The following is a 16,986-nucleotide window of genomic DNA, read 5'->3' as shown; positions in this document are numbered from 1 at the left end:
AGTTAAGCTGAGAACGGCGTCATTGCCACTGGCCATGTTGGTGGAGTACTCAAAACAGCGCAACAAGGCACACAGGTCTCGCATGGAGGCCCAGTTATTGGTGGTGAAGTGTTCCGCAGAGCGACTCACGCGTGCGTGCTGCAGCTGAAACTCCACTATGGCCTGCTGCTGCTCGCACAGTCTTTCCAGCATGTGCAAGGTGGAGTTCCACCTTGTGGGCACGTCACATATGAGGCGGTGAGCGGGAAGGCCGAAGTTACGCTGCAGCGCTGCCAGGCGAGCAGCAGCAGGGTGAGAACGCCGAAAGTGCGCACAAACGGCCCGCACTTTCTGCAGCAGCTCTGACATATCGGGGTAGTTTTTAAGGAACCTCTGCACCACCAAATTCAGCACATGCGCCAGGCAAGGGATGTGCGTCAAACCGGCTAGGCCCAGAGCTGCTATGAGATTTCGCCCGTTATCGCACACCACCAGGCCGGGCTTGAGGCTCGCTGGCAGCAACCACTCATTTGTCTGCTGTTCCATGCTCCTCCACAACTCCTGCGCGGTGTGTGGTTTGTCCCCCAAACAGGCAAGTTGTAAAACTGCCTGCTGTCGTTTACCCCTGGCCGTGCTGAAGTTGGTGGTGAAGGTGTTACGCTGTCCGGATGAGGAGGCGGTAGAGGATGAGGAAGCGGAGTAGGAGGAGTTAGGAACAGGAGGCAAACTGAAGCGCCCTGCAATCCTCGGTGGTGGAAGGACATGCGCCAAATTGCTATCCGCCTCAGGCCCATCCGCCACTGCATTTACCCAGTGTGCCGTTAGGGAGATATAACGCCCCTGACCGTGCTTACTGGTCCACGTATCCGTAGTTAGGTGGACCTTGGCACAGATGGCGTTGCGCAGTGCACACCTGATATTTTCCCCCACTTGGTTGTGCAGGGAAGGGATGGCTTGCCTGGAAAAGTAGTGGCGGCTGGGCACGACGTACTGTGGGACAGCCACCGACATAAGGTTTTTAAAACTGTGCGTCTCCACCAGACGGAATGACAGCATTTCAAAGGCCAATAATTTTGAAATGCTGGCATTCAGGGCCAGGGATCGCGGGTGGGTAGGGGGGTACTTCCTCTTCCTCTCAAGTGTTTGGGAGATGGAAAGCTGAACGCTTCCACGGGACATTGTGGAGATGGTTGTTGGTGACCCAGGTGGTGGTGTTGCTGACAGATCGTCTGTTTGCGGGGTGGCAGGTGCCGGTATCACTACAGATGTGGCTGGAGCGGCCGAGACTGCAGCAGAAGAGGAAGCAGGATGAGCCAGAGACGTTTCTTGGTTTTGAAGGTGTGTACTCCACTGCAGCTCGTGCTTTGCACTTAGATGCCTGATCATGCAGGTTGTGCTCAGGTTGAGAAGGTTTATGCCTCGCTTCAAGCTCTGATTGCACAGGGTGCAAACCACTCGTGTCCTGTCATCAGCACATTTTCTAAAGAACTTCCACGCTAGAGAACTCCTTTGAGCTGACTTTGGTGCGCTCGTTCCCTTGCTGCGTTGGGCAGTAGCGGGCGTAGTGTCTAGGGCACGGCCGCTCCGCTTCTGCACCCTGCTCCCTCTTCTGCTGTGCTGGTGGCTCTGTGCGACCACCGCCTCTTCCTCCAAACTACTCAGGTCACCTGCATGACGTTCATTCCATGTGGGGTCGAGGACCTCATCGTCCTCCACATCATCTTCCACCCAGTCTTCACCCCTGCCCTCCTTGTCGGTCTCCACAATGCTGAACGCCGCAGCAGTTGGCACCTGCGTTTCGTCATCATCGGAGACGTGCTGCGATGATCCTTGCATGTACTCATCTTGAGAAATAAGTGGTTGGGCATCGCTGCACTCAATCTCTTCCACTTCTGGGGCAGGGCTAGGTGGATGGCCCTGGGAAACCCTGCTGACAGAGTCCTCAAAAAGAATAAGAGACTGCTGTATGGCTTGGGGCTCAGACTGCTGGCCTGATTTGCAAGGGGGTGAGGTGAAAGACGGTTGGACATTGGCTGCAGGTGCCAACTCTGACCTTTCTGCAGTAGACTGGGTGGGAGACAATGTGAAGGAACTGGAGGCACTGTCAGCAGCAAACCAATCTACTATCGCCTCAACTTGTTCTGGCCTCATCACTTCTAGGGGCGTTTGATGCCCTACCAAATACTGATGCAGGTTCTGTCGCCTACTCACACTTGAGGAAGGTGTTTCACTTGTGCGTGTAGCTGGCACAGATCGACCACGTCCTCTCCTTGCAACAGGAGCTCTACCAGCAGCACCACGACCCAGGCCACGGCCCTTATTTGACGGTCTCCTCATATTTCTGTAATTTAAGATCTTGCCCTAGAAAGGTTTTTATTGAATAGCGGAATAGGAAATATGATCCAAAAAAGTGTTTGTATCTCGCACGTACACAACCACACTAGGCCCCAATTACTATTGTTTCTACCCCTAAAAGGATGGATGAGGAGTAGGAGGAGTATGGAACAGACAGCACCCTCAAATCTTCAGAAGTATGAGATGAACCCCAAAAACTTGGAAAGGTGGATCTCACACGTACCGACACAGACTATCCCGCAATTCAATTGATCCTCAAAGGTTTTTATTGAATAGCGGAATAGGAAATATGATCAAAAAAAGTGTATGTATCTCGCACGTACACAACCACACTAGGCCCCAATTACTATTGTTTGTACCCCTAAAAGGATGGATGAGGAGTAGGAGGAGGAGTATGGAACAGGCAGCACCCTCAAATCTTCAGAAGTATGAGATGAACCCCAAAAACTTGGAAAGGTGGATCTCACACGTACCGACACAGACTATCCCGCAATTCAATTGATCCTCAAAGGTTTTTATTGAATAGCGGAATAGCAAATATGATCAAAAAAAGTGTATGTATCTCGCACGTACACAACCACACTAGGCCCCAATTACTATTGTTTGTACCCCTAAAAGGATGGTTGAGCAGTAGGAGCAGGAGTATGGAACAGGCAGCACCCTCAAATCTTCAGAAGTATGAGATGAACCCCAACAACTTGGAAAGGTGGATCTCACACGTACCGACACAGACTATCTCGCAATTGAATTGATCCCCAAAGGTTTTAATTGAATAGCGGAATAGAAAATATGATCAAAAAGAAAGTGTATGTATCTCGCACGTACACCACCACACTAGGCCCCAACTACTATTGTTTGTACCCCTAAAAGGATGGTTGAGCAGTAGGAGGAGGAGTATGGAACAGGCAGCACCCTCAAATCTTCAGAAGTATGAGATGAACCCCAAAAACTTGGAAAGGTGGATCTCTCTCACACGTACCAACACAGACTATCCCCCAATTTAACTGATCCCCAAAGGTTTTTGATTAAATAGCGGAATAGAAAATATGATCCAAAAAAAGTGTATGTATATCACACGTACACAACCACACTAGGCCCCAATTACTATTGTTTGTACCCCTAAAAGGCTAGATGAGGAGTAGGGGGGGTATGGAACAGGCAGCACCCTCAAACCTTCAGAAGTATGAGATGAACCCCAACAACTTGGAAAGGTGGATCTCTCTCACACGTACCAACACAGACTATCCCCCAATTTAACTGATCCCCAAAGGTTTTTGATTAAATAGCGGAATAGAAAATATGATCCAAAAAAAGTGTATGTATATCACACGTACACAACCACACTAGGCCCCAATTACTATTGTTTGTACCCCTAAAAGGCTAGATGAGGAGTAGGGGGGGTATGGAACAGGCAGCACCCTCAAACCTTCAGAAGTATGAGATGAACCCCAACAACTTGGAAAGGTGGATCTCTCTCACACGTACCAACACAGACTATCCCCCAATTTAACTGATCCCCAAAGGTTTTTGATTAAATAGCGGAATAGAAAATATGATCCAAAAAAAGTGTATGTATATCACACGTACACAACCACACTAGGCCCCAATTACTATTGTTTGTACCCCTAAAAGGCTAGATGAGGAGTAGGGGGAGTATGGAACAGGCAGCACCCTCAAACCTTCAGAAGTATGAGATGAACCCCAACAACTTGGAAAGGTGGATCTCTCTCACACGTACCAACACAGACTATCCCCCAATTTAACTGATCCCCAAAGGTTTTTGATTAAATAGCGGAATAGAAAATATGATCCAAAAAAAGTGTATGTATATCACACGTACACAACCACACTAGGCCCCAATTACTATTGTTTGTACCCCTAAAAGGCTAGATGAGGAGTAGGGGGAGTATGGAACAGGCAGCACCCTCAAACCTTCAGAAGTATGAGATGAACCCCAACAACTTGGAAAGGTGGATCTCTCTCACACGTACCAACACAGACTATCCCCCAATTTAACTGATCCCCAAAGGTTTTTGATTAAATAGCGGAATAGAAAATATGATCCAAAAAAAGTGTATGTATATCACACGTACACAACCACACTAGGCCCCAATTACTATTGTTTGTACCCCTAAAAGGCTAGATGAGGAGTAGGGGGGGTATGGAACAGGCAGCACCCTCAAACCTTCAGAAGTATGAGATGAACCCCAACAACTTGGAAAGGTGGATCTCTCTCACACGTACCAACACAGACTATCCCCCAATTTAACTGATCCCCAAAGGTTTTTGATTAAATAGCGGAATAGAAAATATGATCCAAAAAAAGTGTATGTATATCACACGTACACAACCACACTAGGCCCCAATTACTATTGTTTGTACCCCTAAAAGGCTAGATGAGGAGTAGGGGGAGTATGGAACAGGCAGCACCCTCAAACCTTCAGAAGTATGAGATGAACCCCAACAACTTGGAAAGGTGGATCTCTCTCACACGTACCAACACAGACTATCCCCCAATTTAACTGATCCCCAAAGGTTTTTGATTAAATAGCGGAATAGAAAATATGATCCAAAAAAAGTGTATGTATATCACACGTACACAACCACACTAGGCCCCAATTACTATTGTTTGTACCCCTAAAAGGCTAGATGAGGAGTAGGGGGAGTATGGAACAGGCAGCACCCTCAAACCTTCAGAAGTATGAGATGAACCCCAACAACTTGGAAAGGTGGATCTCTCTCACACGTACCAACACAGACTATCCCCCAATTTAACTGATCCCCAAAGGTTTTTGATTAAATAGCGGAATAGAAAATATGATCCAAAAAAAGTGTATGTATATCACACGTACACAACCACACTAGGCCCCAATTACTATTGTTTGTACCCCTAAAAGGCTAGATGAGGAGTAGGGGGGGTATGGAACAGGCAGCACCCTCAAACCTTCAGAAGTATGAGATGAACCCCAACAACTTGGAAAGGTGGATCTCTCTCACACGTACCAACACAGACTATCCCCCAATTTAACTGATCCCCAAAGGTTTTTGATTAAATAGCGGAATAGAAAATATGATCCAAAAAAAGTGTATGTATATCACACGTACACAACCACACTAGGCCCCAATTACTATTGTTTGTACCCCTAAAAGGCTAGATGAGGAGTAGGGGGGGTATGGAACAGGCAGCACCCTCAAACCTTCAGAAGTATGAGATGAACCCCAACAACTTGGAAAGGTGGATCTCTCTCACACGTACCAACACAGACTATCCCCCAATTTAACTGATCCCCAAAGGTTTTTGATTAAATAGCGGAATAGAAAATATGATCCAAAAAAAGTGTATGTATATCACACGTACACAACCACACTAGGCCCCAATTACTATTGTTTGTACCCCTAAAAGGCTAGGAGTAGGGGGAGTATGGAACAGGCAGCACCCTCAAACCTTCAGAAGTATGAGATGAACCCCAACAACTTGGAAAGGTGGATCTCTCTCACACGTACCAACACAGACTATCCCCCAATTTAACTGATCCCCAAAGGTTTTTGATTAAATAGCGGAATAGAAAATATGATCCAAAAAAAGTGTATGTATATCACACGTACACAACCACACTGGGCCCCAATTACTATTGTTTGTACCCCTAAAAGGCTAGATGAGGAGTAGGGGGAGTATGGAACAGGCAGCACCCTCAAACCTTCAGAAGTATGAGATGAACCCCAACAACTTGGAAAGGTGGATCTCTCTCACACGTACCAACACAGACTATCCCCCAATTTAACTGATCCCCAAAGGTTTTTGATTAAATAGCGGAATAGAAAATATGATCCAAAAAAAGTGTATGTATATCACACGTACACAACCACACTAGGCCCCAATTACTATTGTTTGTACCCCTAAAAGGCTAGATGAGGAGTAGGGGGGGTATGGAACAGGCAGCACCCTCAAACCTTCAGAAGTATGAGATGAACCCCAACAACTTGGAAAGGTGGATCTCTCTCACACGTACCAACACAGACTATCCCCCAATTTAACTGATCCCCAAAGGTTTTTGATTAAATAGCGGAATAGAAAATATGATCCAAAAAAAGTGTATGTATATCACACGTACACAACCACACTAGGCCCCAATTACTATTGTTTGTACCCCTAAAAGGCTAGGAGTAGGGGGAGTATAGAACAGGCAGCACCCTCAAACCTTCAGAAGTATGAGATGAACCCCAACAACTTGGAAAGGTGGATCTCTCTCACACGTACCAACACAGACTATCCCCCAATTTAACTGATCCCCAAAGGTTTTTGATTAAATAGCGGAATAGAAAATATGATCCAAAAAAAGTGTATGTATATCACACGTACACAACCACACTAGGCCCCAATTACTATTGTTTGTACCCCTAAAAGGCTAGATGAGGAGTAGGGGGGGTATGGAACAGGCAGCACCCTCAAATCTTCAGAAGTATGAGATGAACCCCAAAAACTTGGAAAGGTGGATCTCTCTCACACGTACCAACACAGACTATCCCCCAATTTAACTGATCCCCAAAGGTTTTTGATTAAATAGCGGAATAGAAAATATGATCCAAAAAAAGTGTATGTATATCACACGTACACAACCACACTAGGCCCCAATTACTATTGTTTGTACCCCTAAAAGGCTAGATGAGGAGTAGGGGGGGTATGGAACAGGCAGCACCCTCAAACCTTCAGAAGTATGAGATGAACCCCAACAACTTGGAAAGGTGGATCTCTCTCACACGTACCAACACAGACTATCCCCCAATTTAACTGATCCCCAAAGGTTTTTGATTAAATAGCGGAATAGAAAATATGATCCAAAAAAAGTGTATGTATATCACACGTACACAACCACACTGGGCCCCAATTACTATTGTTTGTACCCCTAAAAGGCTAGATGAGGAGTAGGGGGAGTATGGAACAGGCAGCACCCTCAAACCTTCAGAAGTATGAGATGAACCCCAACAACTTGGAAAGGTGGATCTCTCTCACACGTACCAACACAGACTATCCCCCAATTTAACTGATCCCCAAAGGTTTTTGATTAAATAGCGGAATAGAAAATATGATCCAAAAAAAGTGTATGTATATCACACGTACACAACCACACTAGGCCCCAATTACTATTGTTTGTATCCCTAAAAGGCTAGATGAGGAGTAGGGGGGGTATGGAACAGGCAGCACCCTCAAACCTTCAGAAGTATGAGATGAACCCCAACAACTTGGAAAGGTGGATCTCTCTCACACGTACCAACACAGACTATCCCCCAATTTAACTGATCCCCAAAGGTTTTTGATTAAATAGCGGAATAGAAAATATGATCCAAAAAAAGTGTATGTATATCACACGTACACAACCACACTAGGCCCCAATTACTATTGTTTGTACCCCTAAAAGGCTAGGAGTAGGGGGAGTATGGAACAGGCAGCACCCTCAAACCTTCAGAAGTATGAGATGAACCCCAACAACTTGGAAAGGTGGATCTCTCTCACACGTACCAACACAGACTATCCCCCAATTTAACTGATCCCCAAAGGTTTTTGATTAAATAGCGGAATAGAAAATATGATCCAAAAAAAGTGTATGTATATCACACGTACACAACCACACTAGGCCCCAATTACTATTGTTTGTACCCCTAAAAGGCTAGATGAGGAGTAGGGGGGGTATGGAACAGGCAGCACCCTCAAACCTTCAGAAGTATGAGATGAACCCCAACAACTTGGAAAGGTGGATCTCTCTCACACGTACCAACACAGACTATCCCCCAATTTAACTGATCCCCAAAGGTTTTTGATTAAATAGCGGAATAGAAAATATGATCCAAAAAAAGTGTATGTATATCACACGTACACAACCACACTAGGCCCCAATTACTATTGTTTGTACCCCTAAAAGGCTAGGAGTAGGGGGAGTATGGAACAGGCAGCACCCTCAAACCTTCAGAAGTATGAGATGAACCCCAACAACTTGGAAAGGTGGATCTCTCTCACACGTACCAACACAGACTATCCCCCAATTTAACTGATCCCCAAAGGTTTTTGATTAAATAGCGGAATAGAAAATATGATCCAAAAAAAGTGTATGTATATCACACACGTACACAACCACACTAGGCCCCAATTACTATTGTTTGTACCCCTAAAAGGCTAGATGAGGAGTAGGGGGAGTATGGAACAGGCAGCACCCTCAAATCTTCAGAAGTATGAGATTGTGTTCACTGTACCCCACAAAGATTGAGTTCACTGCACCCCACAATGATTGTGTTCACTGCACCCCACAAAGATTGTGTTCACTGCACCTCACAAAGATTGTGTTCACTGTACCCCCCAAAGATTGTGTTCACTGCACCCCACAAAGATTCTGTTCACTGTACCCCACAAAGATTGTGTTCACTGCACCCTAAAAGGATGTTGTTCACTGCACCCCACAAAGATTGTGTTCACTGCACCCTAAAAGGATGTTGTTCACTGCACCCCAAAAAGATTGTGTTCACTGTACCCCCCCAAAGATTGTGTTCACTGCACCCCACAAAGATTGTGTTCACTGCACCCCAAAAAGATTGTGTTCACTGTACCCCCCAAAGATTGTGTTCACTGCACCCCAAAAAGATTGTGTTCACTGTACCCCCCAAAGATTGTGTTCACTGCACCCCACAAAGATTCTGTTCACTGTACCCCACAAAGATTGTGTTCACTGCACCCCAAAAAGATTGTGTTCACTGTACCCCCCCAAAGATTGTGTTCACTGCACCCCACAAAGATTCTGTTCACTGCACCCTACAAAGGATTTTGTTCACTGCACCCCAAAAAGATTGTGTTCACTGCACCCCAAAAAGGATTTTGATCACTGCACCCCAAAAAGGATGTTGTTCACTGCACCCCAAAAATGATTTTGTTCACTCCACCCCAAAAAGATTGTGTTCACTGCACCCCACAAAGATTGTGTTCACTGCACCCCAAAAAGATTGTGTTCACTGTACCCCCCAAAGATTGTGTTCACTGCACCCCACAAAGATTCTGTTCACTGTACCCCACAAAGATTGTGTTCACTGCACCCCAAAAAAGATTGTGTTCACTGCACCCCAAAAAGGATGTTGTTCACTGCACCCCAAAAAGGATGTTGTTCACTCCACCCCAAAAAGATTGTGTTCACTGCACCCCACAAAGATTGTGTTCACTGCACCCCAAAAAGATTGTGTTCACTGCACCCCAAAAATGATTTTGTTCACTGCACCCCAAAAAGGATTTTGTTCACTGCACCCCAAAAAGGATGTTGTTCACTCCACCCCAAAAAGATTGTGTTCACTGCACCCCAAAAAGATTGTGTTCACTGCACCCCACAAAGGATTTTGTTCACTGCACCCCAAAAAGATTGTGTTCACTGCACCCCAAAAAGGATGTTGTTCACTGCACCCCAAAAAGGATTTTGTTCACTGCACCCCAAAAAGATTGTGTTCACTGCACCCCACAAAGGATTTTGTTCACTGCACCCCACAAAGATTGTGTTCACTGCACACCAAAAAGGATTGTGTTCACTGCACCCCAAAAAGATTTTGTTCACTGCACCCCAAAAAGATTGTGTTCACTGCAGCCCAAAAAGATTGTGTTCACTGCAGCCCAAAAAGATTGTGTTCACTGCAGCCCAAAAAGATTGTGTTCACTGCAGCCCAAAAAGATTGTGTTCACTGCAGCTCACACACAGAAAAATGGATGTGGATCACTGACACCTGCCTATCTCCAATCCCACACCACACAGCAATATCGATTGTAGTTTGTAGAACACAGTTTCCCTAAAATTCAGCAGACTCTGTCCCTAACAGGATTGAGAAGAGATCGTAGATCAGGATTGAGTGCAGATTCACCCCACCCCCCACACAGCAATATCGATTGTAGTTTGTAGAAGACACTGACCCTATAATTCAGCAGACTCTATCCCTAAAATGCCTACAACTCGCCCTGCCTAAACACTCCGACCTGTCCCTCAATTCTATCCGGACACAAATGTTTTTTTCCTGCCTATCTGTCCCTAATCAGCAGCCAGCACATTGATGTGTGCTCTGTCCCTTAGCTAAGCAGCAGAATGACGCTGCTGCGGCGGCTGCCTCGAACTTATAAAGACTTGGTCACATGCTTCAGACGGCCAATCACAGCTACTAAGACATTTGCAGGCATGGCTGGGATGGCTTAAGGCACACCAGTTAAACGATTGTTGATTGGCTGTTGAAAGCCCGCCATGAAAAGAGCGCCAAAGCATGCAAAACCCGGAAATAAAACGACCGAACACGGATTTTTACCCGAACATACAGTAAAGTGTCCGTGTCCGTGTTCGGGTAAAAAAAATCCAATTATTCGGTACGAACACGAATAATACAGTCCGTGTTCGCTCAACACTAATCAGAACCAAAAAAGGATCAGAAACCTTAAAAGGTAAGAAGACAAAAATATATCAAAAGAAACACATACCTAAATGGTATTTTATCATTATCTTGGTTTTTGGTTAATGAGCAGCTGCCTGCATTACTTTTTAAAGTTGAACTCCAGGCAAAAGTACTTTAATTTAAATATATTCCTGAAAAGCCACAAAGGATATAAACGCACCTTTTTATTTTTCTTTCCTTCTTCTTCTCCCCGCTTTCTTCTCTCCTCCTTGACCACCTCTCCTGTTCCTGTCTCGTTGCCCCACTACCACCCCTTTTATTCTACCCTCTTATCTCTCCCCCTGTCCCCTAAAATATTGTGGACGACCTAGTAGTCCACATGCACCTACCAATTATCCGCCCTCTCCAACATTCCCTTCTGCTTGATTTCCGTGTTCCCTTTATCTCCGAGTAAGGTACTCTCACAGCCCCCTCGGGCACACAATCGGGGACCACGGACACAGTGTGTTCCCCTTGGGGGTGTCTGCCCCCCCGTTCGTGTACGCAGAGGCCTCCTAAGTTTCCATCGCATGGACCGCATCTCCCTCTAATATGGCCAAGGTATCCCACAGTGCCTTTCGCCTTCAGGGCGCGCTTTCCCTATCAGTCCGAACCCTTCTTGTTACTCAAACGCTCTCCCTATTGCTCAAATTGCCTTGACTTTCTGGACTAGCTCATGTGCCTCTTCTCCTTTATACGTTTCAATAGGTTCTTTGTTATTAACTATGTGCCGCTTGTCACGTGTTATTGCTACAACTACTGAGGTTTGTTTAAACTGCATTTTGGTTTTCTCTAAATTCGGTATATGCATTCCTGTATGCCTATAAAAATTTGCAATAAAATGTTTCATTAAAAAAAAAATAAACGCACTTTGTATACACCCAAATTTATTTCCAACCCAGATATTAAGTAAGTAGCAGTAACATCATTGGTTTTCTGTACATGGTCTGCACAGAGAGCAGAGCTGTGGGAGAGATCCTGCAGGCCCACTTACTAAAAGTTGTCTGCAGAAATACTAAAGGAGGGGACGAGACCAGCCATCCTGCACAAGGAGAGAGAGCATCAGTGACTGGTCTTTATTACAGATAACCCCTGCACAGATGCAAAGGGTATGAGATTTTTCGCACTGCATTACTGCATAGATCTGGAAGACTTACCCACAGGACACCAGGATTCAAGTAAGAATGTGATGTATGCTTATTCTGGATTATTAACTTAGAAACTATAGTAGCAAGTGCCAAACACACAAGTTGTATTTTTAGAAGTAAATGTCAATTTAATGTCAACCCCATATTTCTACCAGGAAAGGTTTATTTTAAAGTAAAGCTGCCAACATTGTCCTTCAACTTACAATACTTTTGGTCTACCTATTATCCTGAGCCAATGGTCTCAAACCCATCTGAATAACTGACCTGAAACAACTATAGGAAAGTCAAAGAAAATTCAGAAGTCATTGAACAAATACTTGTTCTGGGTCAGTGATGCAAAATATTAAAGCCAGGTCAACATGACAGAAAGGCAAACAGAATTTCAGACGGAAGGTTCAGCAATGGCAGCCTCCAAATTTCATCACCCTTTAAAGTATGTGTAAAGGCCAAACATGTTTTTCCTTTTGGATAGAGTAAGGAATACTTAAAACCTGTGTTCATTTTTTTTAGCCATCTGTGTCCATTAGGGAAATGTCTCTTCACTTTTTGTCTTGGAGACCCAAAAGGAAGTGAAAGGAAAGCTCTTCAAAGTAAGTAAAAACCTCTTTTTAGACAGTTGTCATAAGAGCACGTGTCCCCATCTAAAGATGTTTCCTCTGTTCCCACTGTTCTATTGGCAACGCAAATGTTTGACTGTCCCTCACTTTCAGTGCTGGTGAAATTAGTCACTGCCTACACAAATCAGTTATCAGTTCAGAGAATTGGTTGTTTACCAAGGATTTACAATACCTTTATCACAGATATGTGTAAATTATTTCCTGAATGTTTGACACCATTCTTTAGTAGATTGAAAACAGAAGAACACTGTGCTAAAATGGATAGAGAGAAGCAGCTAGCACTACAGAAGACAATCTGTATAAAATACCAATAAAAAATGTAGCGCTAAATATTAGTAAAAAATAAAGTGCATATATGGTGCAAAGTATTATTAGTCATACATATGATGTAACCAAATAGTCCAATATTGATCATGACTAAACATTGCAAATAATGGAAGAAAATCCATAGTGAATCCAAAGTGTAAAGTGAAAAGCAGGAATCTTCAAGCGTTATTCCATGTGATTTTTCAACCTTGTGCAAAAGAACCACCACCGACATCAGAGGGGGGCTTACCAAATGGAATGGACTCATATAAGCTTATGCCTAGTGGGTCAAAACCAACATATATAGATGGATAAAAAGCCAGAGGATATTCAGATGGGCTTCAACCCTGACGACAGCCTCAACCTATTGATCTCTCAGATATAGATAGTCTCACAGTAGAAAATCCAGACAATAAAGGAGCCACAGTTTCTTCTCCACATAAACTCAATAGAAAAGAAAACTCCACATAGTGTAAAACTGTATGAAGATGACTAATTTATTAAAATCCAGAACACTTACAGTATTGATGAGTAAAAAGCGATTGTAGTTAAAAACATCCTAGGATCAAATCAGACGCAGTAGTAACATGGCAGCAGATCCGACGCGTTTCATCTAAACCCCAGATGATGTCTATTCAGACAAAAACGTGTTGGGTCTGCTGCCAAGTGCTTTTTACTCATCAATACTGTAAGTGAATAGGAAAGAAATATATACTATAAGGGTATATATCCTCGCGCCTCTGGAAAGACCTAAATTAAATTAATATAACCGTAAAATTTTATTTAGTTAGTTTATTACTTAGGGGGCCAATTATCCTAATACTGTAAGTGATCTGGATTTTAACAAATTAGTCATCTTCATACAGTTTTACACTATGTGAAGTTTTCTTTTCTATGGAGTTTATGTGGAGAAGAAACGGTGGCTCCTTTATTATCTGGATTTTCTACTGTGGAAACAATCTATATCTGAGAGATCAATCAGTTGAGGCTGTCGTCACGGTTGAAGCCCATACTGACATCAATCTTTGTAAGTGGTACAAAGAGATATTTAATAAAGCAGCCCCATGTTTTCAGCTCAGCAAAAGGTCCAAGAAAAAAAAAAAAAAACAAGCCTTACCCTCTCTCCTTCAGGCGACAACATGGCCAATATATCATTGGTGAAAACTTTCTCCTGGTCCCCCTCTGATGGTGCAGTGGCAAACTCAAGTCTTGCAATTGCATCAAAGCACTTCCTTAAGTGAGGCTGGACAGCCTGGGGATTGCGTGTCTGGGCTAGTATTTCTAATAATTCATCATTAGACAGAAAGTAAAACCTGTATAAAAATACAATACAGATGCCAAGATCAACACCTGAATTCACAAAATGTGTGACAGCATCTAAACCAAGTGTCCTTAATCACTTTAGTTCATAAACCCCTTTCAGATTGAATATAAATGGTTAAATGCTACTTTAACTAACAATCACTGCATTGCATGGACAAACCATATGTTTGCTTTAGGTTCATAACAGATTTCCTTTGGGCCTGGTTCACACCTATGCATTTTTTAGTGCGTTTTCAGTTTTGCAGAAACACACTACAGTCCATTCAACATGGTTTCCTATGGGTCATGTTCACATCTGTGCATTTTATGGAAAGGTTCTGGGAGTTTATTCTGGTTTTTGGTTCCATAGACTTCAATGGATCAAAAATGTGTATTGAAAACGCAAAAGGCACCTGCAATATGCAAACTGCAACGTGCATAGGTGTGAATCAGGCCTTACAAAATTGAAAACAGCTACTCAGTGTGCTCTCATTTATTCTCAGCATTTCCATTATTTCAGCCTGTTTTTTTTTTAGTCAAGCAGCTGCAATTTAAAGCAGTAAAAGAAATAATGCACAATAAAATGGGGACAATCTACTTAATTAACAAAGAAGTTTGTTAGTGACCTTGGGAACACAGCGCGTTTGGATTCCAAATAAGCCTCCAGGCATTTCTGAATCTGATCAAGGAGTGTGTTGTTATTCTGAAATGTCTCCAGAAGACCTGAACAGGAAGGAACATTTATATTAATTAAAGCATTTCCAGTAGCCTCACGCATTATGCAATATAAAAAAACGCACACAAGAACTATTTCAATAACAGGCTGTATGGTTAAAATGCACTCATTATGCAATATTATATCTAATAGAAAACAAACTATCTATTCTAATGAAGTTCTAGTACACAAATGATACATTGTGTTACATTTAGTACAGAAATGTTTCTTGTTCAGATAAGGATTTTGCTGCTTCCCATTCTCTGATAGCCCGAGAGTACCCTTTACTGCTTTTCTTCTTAAACATCAAATTTAAGGGAATTTTGGGGGTAGTAAACAGCAAGCTCTTGGTTTAATTCAAACAAACCAAACACAAAACAGGGGAAAAAACATCACCACTGTGTTTCCCTACTTTTTCTTTTTTTGTGTGTTTGTTTTTTTGTTTTTCTATATAACATTTAAACATTTGCATTGCTGATGAAAGCTATTATTTTTCTAATAAAGAGGTATGGATATTTTTACATACATGTGGAATCCCCCTAGAAGCTGGAAATCACCCTAGTAGACACTACTACTCCAATGTTCTCTACTAGCTTCCTTGTTCCATTCCGAGTGGCTGGCTGCCCTGCTTCATTGTGAACACTGGAAGTTACCTGATCAGCATGGGTGCATGCTTTTCATTTTCTCAATGTATTCTCTAATTGGATGGGGTGGAAAGCATGCGGTGGAAAACATGTAATCTCCCCCCCCCCCCCTAAAAAAACACTTTCCCTCCATTGTAAAAATGCTAAGGAATCGCTGAATGGCACGATTGCTGAACAGGCAACCTCCTGTGTGTCCACGATGCAGCTGGGCAGCCAAACAGCCTGGGATCCAGAAGCTAGGAAGCTAGTGAAGATCACTGTAGTATCAGTGTCTTCTACAGTGATCTCTAGCTTCCAGGGGCATCCATCAGGTGTTATACTGTATATACAGGTGCATCTCATAAAATTTGAATATCAAGAAGTTAACTTATTTCAGTAATTCAATTCAAAAGGTGAAACTTATATCTTATATAGATACACAAAGAGTGATCTTTTTCAAGCATTTCTTTCTTTTAATTTTGATGATTATGGCTTACAGCTAGTGAAAAATCCAAAATTCAGTATCTCAGAAAATCAGAATATTACATAAGACCAATAAAAAAATAAAAATGATTTTTAATACAGAAATGTTGACTTACTGAAAAAGTATGTGCATGTGCAGTATAGTATTCACTCAATACTTGTTTGGGGCTCTTTTTGCATGAATTACTCTATCAATGCAGCGTGGCATAGGGGAAATCAGCCTGTGGCACTGCTGAGGTGTTATGGAAGCCCAGGTTTCTTTGATAGTGACTTTCAGCTCATCTGCATTGTTGGGTCTGGTCTCTCTCTCTCTCTCTACGCTGACTTTGGACTTGATAAAACACAGTGGACCAACACCAGCAGATGACATGGCTCCCATAATCATCACAGACTGTGGAAAATGTTGCATTTTATTGGGAAATCAAGGTCCCAGAGTCTGGAGGAAGAGTGGAGAGGCACAGAATTCAAGTTGCATGAGGTCCAGTGTGAAGTTTCCACAGTCAGTGATGATTTGGGGAGCCATGTCATCTGCTGGTGTTAGTCCACTGTGTTTTATCAAGTCCAAAGTCAGCAAAGCCCTCTACCAGAAAATTCTAGAGCACGTCATGCTTCCCTCTGCTGACCAGCTTCATGGAGATGTTGATTTAATTTTCCAGCAGGACCTGGCACCTGTCCACACTGCCAAAGGTACCAATACCTGGTATAATGATCATGGCATCACTATGCTTGATTGGCCAGGAAATTCGCCTGACCTAAACCCCCTAGAGAAGCTGTGGGGTATTGTCAAGAGGAAGATGAGAGACACCAGACCTAACAATGCAGATGAGTTAAAGGCCACTATCAAAGAAACCAGGGCTTCCATAACATCTCAGCATTGCCACAGGCTGATCGCCTCCATGCCAGGCCACACTGATGCAGTAATTCATACAAAAGGAGCCCAGACAAAGTATTGAGTGCATACTATACTGCACGTGGACATACTTTTCAGTAAGCCAACACTTCTGTATTAACAAATCTTT

The 16,986-nt window shown here is 43.3% G+C and overlaps 1 protein-coding gene across 1 annotated transcript in view; it reads right to left on the bottom strand.

Annotated features, from left to right (window-relative positions):
- The window catches only part of DNAH6 (dynein axonemal heavy chain 6), a 473,665-nt gene that overhangs the window by 311,825 nt on the left and 144,854 nt on the right, over positions 1-16,986 (bottom strand). Inside the window, exons 23-24 of the mRNA XM_082248007.1 lie at positions 14,773-14,869; positions 13,962-14,157 (exon numbers count right to left, since the gene is read on the bottom strand). Of these exons, the coding sequence (XP_082104133.1) occupies positions 13,962-14,157; positions 14,773-14,869 (293 nt within the window). The remainder of the gene's footprint in view (positions 1-13,961; positions 14,158-14,772; positions 14,870-16,986) is intronic.

This window comes from Pelophylax lessonae (genome assembly GCF_965119305.1).
Source record: "Pelophylax lessonae genome assembly, chromosome: 1".
Classification (NCBI taxonomy): domain Eukaryota; kingdom Metazoa; phylum Chordata; class Amphibia; order Anura; family Ranidae; genus Pelophylax; species Pelophylax lessonae.
Note: the sequence above shows the minus strand (reverse complement) of the source record. Positions and strands in the feature narration are given on the sequence as shown.